Source organism: Excalfactoria chinensis, chromosome 3 (genome assembly GCF_039878825.1).
Source record: "Excalfactoria chinensis isolate bCotChi1 chromosome 3, bCotChi1.hap2, whole genome shotgun sequence".
In the NCBI taxonomy this organism is placed as follows: domain Eukaryota; kingdom Metazoa; phylum Chordata; class Aves; order Galliformes; family Phasianidae; genus Excalfactoria; species Excalfactoria chinensis.
The window spans coordinates 77,161,390-77,173,457 of record NC_092827.1 but is presented as its reverse complement, the minus strand read 5'-3'; the positions used below and the strand labels follow the sequence as shown (position 1 = coordinate 77,173,457).

Genomic DNA, 12,068 nt, shown 5'->3' with positions numbered 1-12,068 from the left:
GGCACTATCATCAGTCAAAAGGAAGCGCGCTGTACTGCAGTGTAACTTAATGAGGCCGTTAACTGCCATCTCTAATGAAACGGAAGAGACTCATCTGGTGCCAGCAACATAAATGAATGAAATGCAAGTTGAAAATAGTACGACTAACAGGGAGCTACACAGGATACTGCATGCATTTTATGTAAGTTATAATTAGAGTGTGAAAATGCATATTATCCTTTCCTGTCAAGAAATTTCATAATTGCCAAATTAAGCAAATAGTGAACTAGTTTTTCAACTTATCTGTATGCTTCGGTACTATGTCTGTTTCATGGTTAAATTCTTGCATTACTACCGTCCTTATATATCATCGATGTCAGTATGTCTTCATCTAATGGAAACAGTAATTTATTTCTTAAACATTAAACGCCAATTCAAACAAATACATATTTAAATGTACTTGGGCACTCATACTGTCCAGTTCCTTGTTTGTTTAAAAGCTGAGGCCAGAGAGGATCACTCCCCGAGTCTCATCAAAGCGCGATGCCTCTACACTTCTGGAGCCCTCAACAACTGATCAGTCTGCAAAGGCAGAGGAAGCCAGCTAGTGCTGCTGAGCCTAGTGCTTGCTGCCCATCTCTTGTTGGGTGTATGAACAGCTGAGTGAAATATTTGTATTTGATGCGCTTTAGAAAATACACCTTGGCAACATTGGGTTAGGGGAGGGACAAAGGCAGTTGCAGTTCAACTCGGAATCATAAGAACCGGATTATTAAGTGCAGGTATAATGCACAAATACTGAGAGCTAAGCAAAAAAACAGAACCACAAAAAGGAAGGAAAAATCCACAATACATGAATGTGTGTGATGAAGGAAGCATGAAGGCCAATTGCCAACATCTCAGCCATTCCACAGCACCTGAAGACTACGCACTAATATTCAAATATGCATATTTGCATATATGAATACATTCTTGCAAAAACATACAAATAGATGTTGGATCAGATAAATATGGGAAATTCAAAAGCATTCACCCACACCGTAACTTTTATTTTTCTGGATTAATTGAGAGCCCTCTTACTCTTCGTGGAAATCTCTAAAATTGGAATAACATTAGTAGATAACGCTACAAAAGCTGCAGATTTGCTACTCAATTCAAGACTCCATAAGTAAGCAGAGCTGCTCTGCTTCAAGATCCGAGTAGTATACTCCAACTATGTCCTCATCAATCAAATGGTGCACAGTACTCAGGAAGGCAATTCTTCAAACGAATAGCCCAGAAAGTAGTTCTATATAAAAACTACTTGCTCTGTTATTATTCATTCACAAGCACACCCTTCCCCCCACTGGCATAACGAGGGTTTTCCAAGGCTAAAACACAGATTCAGAAGAGGAATTGTAAAGAGCTCCTGCCTGCCAGCTGTGAAAAAAATACATATTTCTAATATTTATCTTTCAAAAAACTTATTTGTCATTAACTGTAGAACCCGAGTGATGCCATTAGCAACAGAAACTTTGCAATGAGAGACTATCATTCCAAGGACTGGATCTGATTAATGTTAAGAGAAATGCCTAAGAGCTCTTGTGTTTTGATTAAGAAAAAAAACAAAAACCCAATGCATTAAATGTGGGTTCTGAAATATACAGTTAACGTATTGCCAAATTCACTTTCAATTCAGGTATTTTAAATAAAACTTACAGATCAGTTTCAATGTAGATTGTGTTAGCTTATTCTAGCAATTTCATGGGAAAAATGCAATCCATCCTGGCACAGAATACAATTTCTGCAGACCTTTTTGCTGTCTGCAGGATACCAGAACTCAGGTTGTGTTAGTGGAAAACTTGTACTGTTTTGGAAGAGGATGTTTAGCAAGCATCTCAACTAACTTGAACTGAAGACCACATATCCACTAGGGAAGCTGAACAGACCACAGAAGATAAGATGCAACAGCACATACACTGTCTTGCATATTACATCCAGTTTCTTCTTTTGTTCCAAGATACTGGTCTCATTAGTTATTTCCTGACATTTATTTTATGAATAACTACTTGGAAATTAAATAGGAAAAAAAGTAACTTCTTTGCATAACAATTACTTAACACAGAATTTTAAGGAAATTCTCACTTTTTTTCCCCTTGTTCATGCTCAGCTTCCTTCAAAGAGACGCTAAAATTCTATATATTTTAAGGTCCTCCTGAAACTTAACTTCTACATAGAAAACAAGGAACACTTATACTTGAAGCTCACTGACATTGTCAGACAGTAAATATAAGCAGCTACACACCTTATACATAGCGCACAGAAAAGCAGGAACACAAAGGACCAGCAGGTGTGAAAGTTAATTTCAAATGAATGCCAACCACGAACAGAAGAAGCTTCCAATTTGCCTTAGTGTAGTGCAATTTGACATAAGCAGTTATAAATATTCCCATCCTAAAATCTTAAGAGCATTTAAAAACATATCTATTTATTTTATCCCATTGTACTGAGTAGATGAGGCTGGAAACCAGTGTTTTTCACATGCTGTCATGCTGGTGCACACCTTTTCATTTCTAAATGTTGTACTTTTTCCAATACTCTAGCAGAAAATTCCATTCAGAAGCACATGGCGTAAGTGATTAATGTATGAACTATGAAGATTCTTGCAAAACTTCTCCTTAGATTAAAGGAAGTACCGGCTAAATTTCAAGGCATTTTTTCTCCACGGCTTTGTAAAGAGATGATTTAGATGTCTGGACAGAAGTGTGCTAGACACTGTGACAGATAAAAGATCATGACAGACCTTTCTGTGAATATTACCAATTACCGTGTGCTAACAAGCTCTTAAAAACCTTCCCAGGAACAGCTGAAGTTTTTGTAACTCATAGGCAAGGATCATCACAGCTATAGCTGACTTTTAACAAACTTTTTGATATTGACCCCAAATCCACCTCTTCAGATTCTCCAGCCACACCGGTTATAACCAATTTAATCTAAAAACACATGTGAGATGTTCAGTGGAAAAGACAACCGTACCCATATTATTAATGAATGAAGGCAACTTTTAAAAATTGAGGATGGTGTTACTGAAAATAAATCCTATAATTGCAGCAAATCTTTAAAGTTGTCTACTGATGCGACTACTACGATCCTTACCATTAGATGGATTTTAATCTACAGTAATTGTAACAATTTGAGAAGACTCTGAGATAACCAATACTAGAAACTGACATAAAGTGTATGTACAAAAGCCATCAAGCTTCTTCAAACAGCAGGGGAAACGGATCTGTCTATCCAGATGCATATGGAAGCACAGAACAGACATTACAACACATCACAGAAATAGGCAATAAGATGAAACAGTAAAAACCCATCAACATACATCATCTGATCACAGTACGGTGTCATCTCCAAGCCTCTATTAGCTCTTGCTGCATCAGTGCAAGTCCCAGATACTTTATCCTGTTTATAATTGCTGATGAGCAATAATAAGGCCTCCATGCCTCAGCTCCTGTCCGTTCCACTTCAGAGCTCACCTATTAGGTTATAACTTTTATTTACAGCCCTGCTTGATGTGCTGCTCTATTAGAGTACAGCTGGAAACTGAGCAGGAGAAAGAAGAAAAAAAGAGCATCTCTAATGGACACTATTATTGCCAGGGCTGGGTGATTTATAGTGCTTCTTGAAGGCTGTTCTATCATCGCTTTTCTTTAGGAGAGAGAACTCTAAGAAGGTTGGATTTCTAACACAGTGCCCTCCAAAAGTCAACCACTGAAGAATACCTTAGAAGTCCCTCGAAACAACAACAGCAAAATGCCTCCAAATTGTTTTAATGGTATAAACTCTCTTCGCTAATCTTTTGTACAGTCTTTACGCAGGCACTTAGCACTTGAGATGAATAAAAGAAAGCTAATTAGTGGTGGACCGGGTCTTTTTGTACTTACTCCATGCATACTAATTGAGAAAAAAAAATGAACTAATGGCTTATTGGGGATGTCTGTTGTTGAAAATTTGTAATATCCATACTTTAACAGCCTGTGATTTCTATAACTCCAGAAAGACTGTTGTGTTGGTAGTTGAGGTTCAGTCTCTAAGCATTATTGTAAGACATCAATAAACCTGAATCTTCAAAAAAGGGCTGTGCATCTGCATGACTGTTAATGCAATCTTTGCATCTTCTAGACCCAAATCTCATACTAGAAAAGACACAGAGCATTGAAGATACTGTGAACTTGCACAAAACAGATACCACCACAGCCATCTAGGACAGATGCCCTAATAAAACGTGAGTTTGCTGCCCATATACCTGCATAGAGTATTAAAGATGCATGGTTCATGAGCCATAAGTGAGACACCAAGTATTTGAAAACTCCCCAACTTTAAGGATACAATCTACAAATTGACTTTATTATCACTGCATTTCAACAGTCTGCTTCTACTGGTCTCTCTTCCACAGAATTAAAAATAGCTTGAACAATTTGCAACAGCTCCACTGATTTTTTCAGGTTTCTTTATGCTGTGTGATATCGTGTTAAAATCTGGCTCTTTTGAATTGTGCATAAAATCACCTTTAGGTTCCACAGCAGAAGAAGAAGAGCAACATGCTACTCAGTGCTCACTTTCACAACACAGGAATCCTTTACAAATGGAATCTGGATGCCCTATCAACTAAAGCAAGCCTCGGAGAACCTTTCATCAATCATAACAGCACTTAGCCATTAAGAAACAAGTCAAAACACATAAGAAGCTGTACATCAGGCCATGGTCCCATCTTTTTTTCCTACAAAACCTTTAGACTACTGACTCTCCAAAACCTTCAAGGCACCATCCGAACTAATAATTGCAAGCCTTTACTCATTCTTTTCATTATAATCCTTGTCCTATGGGCAAACTTTGGAATATAAATACTTTTTACCACAGCAGTGATTCTGGCAAAGATGAAAGAAAAAGAACAAAAACAGGCACCGCTATTTGGTGTCATAACACCATTTTTTATCTGCGCACTCCTCCAGCACGCAAGCTGACAACTGCATGAGGTAAAAACTGTTTTTCGTAAGAGAACTTTCCCCATGTCTTGACAGATTTATTGTCTTGATCTTTCTTCAGTGGTTACATTAATGCTAATAAAATATGAAAGGTTTATGCCTTCCTTAATATCCTCCTGATGGGAACCTGCATGCAACATATGTAGGTCAGGTTTCTAATTTTCTGTCTCAAGTGCTGATATATGGCAGACTTTAGGGAAAAACTATGCTTGAAGGGAAAAAAAAAAATCACACAGATGAATTGCACCAAAACATTCTTCCTTCAAAGTGCTCCAGAGCAGAAGAAATGTTGAATTCTTACTGAAGAGAGGTTTATATGCAATATGTGGTCTTGAAATATGCTGCTCTTATTCATCTAAATAATGTCCTACGAAGGGAGACTTATTGAATGTAATTGTATTATTGAATTGTATGGAACTGAATGTAGTGTGAGACATCCATCCACACCGTCTGCTGCCTACGCTTGAAGATGTCATACAATTTCTGGCAGACATATTGTAGCCAATGTTTTCCTCTCAATTCCCACACCCCTATCTAGACTCCTAAAAGCAGACTCTGAAAAGACTTATTTCCTTTTAAGATGGCACTGAAAAGAAGACTGAAAAGGCAAGCTCTGTAGCAAAATGTAACTCATGGTAAAAGGTTTATGAATATAATGGATTACAAACAAGATATGTGGATTACTGAGTATTTAATGAAGAAACAAAGGAAAATAAAACAATATAAAGCCACTGACTGAAATTTGTGGCATCAGATTAAGATATCCTTATTTCTTGTTAAAAACAAAATCAAATGATTAACACAGGGACATGCAAGATGCCAAACGCTGGCATAAACTAATAATAAGAAATCTACTGAGAAAAGTTTGCCGATCACTTAATGGATATTTTCTAACATATCTAGTAACTTCAATGGCTTTGTCCTAAAAAGCTCTTACTGCTCCCATATGGCACTGCAAATAAAGGACTGATTTGCCTTTTTGCTAATCATATGTGCTATTTTTTTTTTTTTTTCCAAATAACACTCACTCAGTCCTCTGTTTTCATTGTATATAACATCACAGAAAGCTTTTTAATTACCCTGCGATGAAAACTGGTGTTAAATACTACAATCATTAACATACAAAGAAAATACAATTTAGTAATACCATGACTGAAGCAAATTAGTTTGCAAGAAAAATAGAAACAAACAGTTGTTTTTATTTATGTATGCTCCCATGTCTACATAAGGGAAACCCAGTCTCCATACTCTGGAGAAACTGTATCCAGCACCTTCCAATGCCAAACTTAAAAAGTTCTTGGGCAAACAATATTCACAACAGTGGCACAGCTTACCATGAATCATCTGAGAACTCTGAGCCTGCAGCAAGCGCAGGGCAACACAGCTTTTCTTAAATTGAATCATCTGCTGCATACCGAGTCAGTTAATAACATGCACACATGGAATAACCATAGTTCAGCCAGATGTATGATAGCTTGAAAGACTTTTTGAAAGAATGGCCTCTGAGGAAATTTATCTTATACTTCTAAAGAATTAGAGCCCTTTATTAACTATGACAACTCTTCCCTTCTGCATCCAATACAGCTAAACTAATATATAAATGGAAATACAGGCAAAATCTATTTTGGAAGCAGACCTAGCTAGAATGTCACCACTATCTAGATTCTTCCCCACAGGAGCTTAAGGCTTTCCACAACAGCGCTAGTGGAAAGGGTTGTATGAGCTCTCTTAAAACACACTGCAAAACCAAAGCCTGAAAAATGTCTGAGCCAACACAGATAGCTTGGATGCCTGCCTGAACAAGTACTGGTATGATTCTTTATGACAGATATGTTGCAGATGCAGCAACTTCAGCCTGGCAGTGACCTAACCCATCACTAACACTAGCTCTGTGAGAGATTATCTAATCTATATCCTCCATGTAGAATTAAAATCACTGTTAAGAACTCAAAGCAAGAAAAATTTAGTCTTGATTAGAGCAAACATCAGCTTTCTATACTGCATCTTCAAACCAGAAAACTCCAGCTTTATATTTGTCATTTCAAATTCAAAGGGGAGGATTTCCAAAATAATACAGTATTTGCTACAATTAAACTAGCTACTTCTGTATTTCTGAGGCAGCCAAAGCTAGCTGAAAACATACTGTGTTTACGGACTTCCATTGAACGGGGCTCTGCTGCACAAATACTTTATATAAAACGTCAACAAATCAACAATTTTTACTTTCAATCTGGCACTCTCTAGGTTTAGTTACTGGCTTTGATTATTAAATTATAATCATACAGCTACATATTATGCAAAATCCACCTCCTTAACCCCCCAGAAACACATACCTGAGTCACAAGATCTTTTGGTAGGTGTGGTTAATGAGGCATGAGCTGTACTTGTGCATGGCCCACCTGCAAACAGAGAACATTTTAAGTCTCAAAATGCCATCTATATTTAACATGTAAAACCACATCAAGATTACACTTAGAAATATAAAGTAAGCTGACAAACACTTGTCTTTGGAAGAACATATGGAAGTAGTCTACTATTCTCAGCATTTCCTTCCTAGTCAAATCTGAACGTCTTCTACTGAAAGAACAGATAAGAAGCTGGAGCAAAGAGATAAGTTGAATTATACTTCAATATTTTAAAGAGTTTTAAGAAAATATCATTGTAATTGTGTTTTTTCCACTGTTGACAAAGATGGAATAAATTACGTATTAAATTACGTTGGAATAAAGCCAGAAACTTAGCTAAACAATCTAACTAACATGCAGGAAGAACTGAGCACTTCCTTGATGTCAACAGAAACCCTGACACTGACTCTAGTGAGATAATGACTTTGCCTCTTATCTTGTTCTCATTATGTTTTCAAAGTGCAGCACAAGAATACATTAATAAACTCTTTCCATGGTTAAGTTGTTGTTTTTTTTTGTGAGCTCTGGTCTGTTCCCATTCATTTGGTGTCTGCTTGGTTGTAAATTACTTTCTGGCTTTTTTCTCAACATGCATCATCGCTGAAGAGTTCTCCAGAGATCTTGTTAAAATAGCAACCAATTCAGTGCATTCAGCAACTGGCAGGAATAATAAATAAAAATAAAACCTACACAGTGAAGCCAAGACAACCTGACAGTAGCATTACCACTGGTAATGACATATCATAGCTTTGATAATTGGATATTATAAATTGGATGATGCTAGTTGGACTAGACGACCTTTAAAGGTCCCTTCTGACTCAAATGACTCTATGATTCTATGATCTAGTAGAGGTTTGGCTATCAAGATACCAATAATCAAGTTTGCATTGAATTTCTTGCAATGTAAGTAATAGCATGCTGTCAATACAGCATAACTGAGTACAGTGGCAGGATAAGCTTTAATCTAAGTCTTCAACTGCCAGAAAATACTTATTCCCCCTCTTATTCCCCTTCATGTTTTGTATATTTTGGTAGAAACATCATGTATGTTGAAATATATTTTTCTCCTCTTAATTATTTTAAAATTTGATCTGGTTGTAAAGTGCTTATTTCTTTTTACCCCTTCCCAAGATGCTCTTCTTTGAAGTTTTTCTTTTATTTCAACATATTTCTCCAAGTAAAAGGCCTCGGTTACCAATCTACTCTGTAAAACTCGTGGTGTTGTAACAACATGAAAAGAAAGGAAGACAATGGGGGAAAAACATATGGGAATTATTGGGGTGCATTTGATTTAACTTCAATGCATTTGGAAGCAATGATCTCTCAGTTTTTACAAGCTGTGTGAGGGCTGATGGGCAGCCCAGCCCAGATCACTGCAACTAGCATAGGACAACAAATATGCCTATTGTCTTAGCACACAAGAATAATCAAACTCAGTGTTGCAGTCTGGAGGATGGGGAGACACACACTGGATACCCTCTCTCAACAACAGGCAAGCATCCAGAATGGATGGAGCAAGCATTGTGGTATTACTATGCTAGGGCCCATTTCAGACCTGACCGCACTGCCAACCAACCTTCTGTAACCATTAGAAGCAGTTAAGAAAGCTCAAATCATTTTTCATAATTTCCTTCTAAGCTAGAATGTAAAAAGAACCAACAAAACAAAACAAAAACATCTCCATGATCTGCATTAGCAATATTGCTGTGCAAAAAGCTGAAAAAAACAGCCTAGATAAGAGTATCAAGGAAGAAACGGTACTGCCCTGTTTTTCTGCATCAATACTGCAACAGTATCTCTACAAAATTTTTTATTGAAATCTTTTAGATATTGACTCCAAAAATTACGCTGTTGATCTGTTAAATTCGTCTGAACTTTTGAAGACCAAACTGAGTGGTTGTGTAAACACAAAATATACAACAGGATGTGAGATTGTGAACTGCCTGTAGAAGCAGCAGCTCTTTTTAAATGATAACATTTCTCCAGTTTCACTGAACAGGCACTGGCAGGCTCGTCCCTGTGGATTATCTAGTAAGATTAATCCTTGCACTTATTGTCCAGAAAATATTTACATATGTTTATATTACAGCATCCAACCAAACATATTTTCTTGCCACTCCCAATACAATAAGCTAGTATCTATTCTGCATTTTCCTGTATTAAGTTTTTCTTTCACTTAATCTTCTTTCATTAGACATTACCTTCATATATCTACAATTTGTACAGCACAGCATTAGTTTCAACACAGAACATGTGGGGATTTGAACGCATACATGCTTAATAATTGCAGGCACGCACAGTGCCTAATAAACAGTGAAGACTCCCTGTCCTTTGCAGTGCTTCCTTCTGCTACTGTTTTTGTTGCATCATTAAAAATGTCATGCATAATTCAATGCTATGTAGTATGGGCTAGACTGTGCAATTCTGTGTGGAAGCCATTATACTGAATCTTTTAGTATACATAACACCCAATACGGATACCTTAATATTATTTGAAATAGGGGAGTGCGTTTGTCATAGCTTTGATAAAAATTCTGCACGAGAGCAAAGCAAAGTCAGCCACGGCAGCGCACCAGTGCTTTTTGGCTATACCCAAAAGTAGCTTATGACTTCATGTGTTCCAGGATAGATCTGTACCTTTGTTCTGAAAAATAACTTTTTTAAGGGAATTTGACTCTGATATACAAAACACTTCAATGCACAGCGAAAGGCCACACGTTGAACTTCTAACATAACACCCACAGGGCTGTAGATTTATTTTTCTCAGTATAACCAAGAGATTAAAATGGAAGAATAAAGATACCTTTCTATTCTATATCCAACTAGCAGATTAAACAATAGCTTCTGCCCCTATTTTTTCCAGTACGTGCCTTCTGACATTTGCAACTCCTCTACCAAACAAAAGCAGCTGCCGCCGAGCAATAATGTAGTTCTGAGAGCAGATGATTAAAAATGCAAAAATACTAAAAGCTACTGAAGAAATAATTGTGACAGTCACCGAGTCTGCAAATTCAAACACAGAATTAAGAAAGGACAAAACAAAATCCTTTAAACTGAACACTATATGACACAGAAAGGGTCTTGTTAATGCAGCTGCTATGTTTTTGGCTTCACATACAACTGGCTTTCTGTGAGGTACTGTTAACAGTGCACTAAATACATCAATTGGGAAAAACAGGTTGTCAAATTACTAGGAACTGCAACTCAATGAATAAGCAAGCATTTAAAAACAAGCCTTCTCCGGAAAATCTCTGAAGTAGTAAGATTTTATGTATTGCCTATATTTCGATATATTTTATTAATAATTATAGTCTGTTCTAATTTATTTATCCCTGTTTATATCAGCCTTTAGAATGCCTTTCCACATTGCTTACCTACCCTCCTGAAAGATTAACAACTACCAAGCAGCATCCATCTTGCAGGACATACTCTGAGTGGGCATAACCTGTTAAAGAACCTTCAGAAATGGGGAAGTGAAGTGATTCAGCCTTTCCTGGGACTGAAAAGAAGCAAAATACTTGGGCAAACTTTCCCACAGTATTTAAGCCAGGTGTACAGTACTTCACAGCATTCTGAATGGTATCTACTGACCAGAGGAAAGATGCAGAATGGAGTGAAACTGTGCTTAAGTAAGAGTAACATACACTGAAACAACTACAGATAATACAAAATCTGTAAGCTGGATAGTGAATGAACATGAAAGAGCACGAAGCTTCATAAGGTTTGTTGAGCCTTCAGCACTGCAATGGCTCCTCCTCTCCAGAAAAAGAAGACCAGCTTTGCCTACGCAACAGGGATGAAGAGGGTGACCATAAAAGAGCAGAATATTCTTGAAAGGCAGTGTTGTTGCCAGGAGAAGGAGAATTTTGCTGCTATTTGCAATACAGGAAGAAATATCTTTGAAAATCTGTCAAAACCAGTAATATGGTAATGTACATTTGCTGAATCGGTAGAAATCTAATCTAATTAATCTACACAATTGAGTTTGAAAACACTCATTGATTACAAACACAAATACATAAACAAATGGGGATGTAAATCTCTAAATTTGGTCTGCACAGACAGGATAGTCTCTACGGAAATAAAAACAAGACATTTTAGAGAACTTCACTACTTAGCTGCTGCTGAACATGTAATCTGTGCCACGACATCACCAAGTTGATAAGAGGATTATGCCACATCCAAACATACAAACGTGCCATTATTTATTCTGTGGATTTTTATCTATGTGCAGCTTTCACGAAAGGAAATGAAAACTGGAGTGGTGCTGTTGGTGTACTTAACAACAGAACCTAAGGAAAATGCCATGATTCAGATTCCATTTGACAGTTGTCAGGCTCCATTACTTGCTTTTCCTCAGTTTCCCCATTTATAAAGTAGACGTGATACTTCCTTCCTTCGTGGATAACATTTGAAGTGTAAAAATGTGCTTTTGAAATGGGCAGTTAAATTATTAAAAATACTTGTATATAACCTTGATAAGTAGGTAGTTCTAAAGCCACATTTGTATTATTTGGCTGTTTCTGTTTCATGTTCCAAGAGGTCCATTCACTTTAATAAGTGGGGCCCTAGGATGCACTGTCTATTCTGCAGTGCAAAGTGACTGTAAATCAGAGGGAACAATTAACAGTGGTCTTATTCTGCTGATTTTCATTACATT

General features: G+C 37.0%; 1 protein-coding gene across 2 annotated transcripts in view; it reads right to left on the bottom strand.

The window, feature by feature from the left end:
* Positions 1-12,068, bottom strand: part of ZFAND3 (zinc finger AN1-type containing 3) — a 126,323-nt gene that overhangs the window by 22,110 nt on the left and 92,145 nt on the right. For both annotated transcript variants that reach the window (XM_072332717.1, XM_072332716.1), the window contains exon 5: positions 7,337-7,402. In XM_072332717.1, coding sequence (XP_072188818.1) covers positions 7,337-7,402 — 66 coding nt within the window. The remainder of the gene's footprint in view (positions 1-7,336; positions 7,403-12,068) is intronic.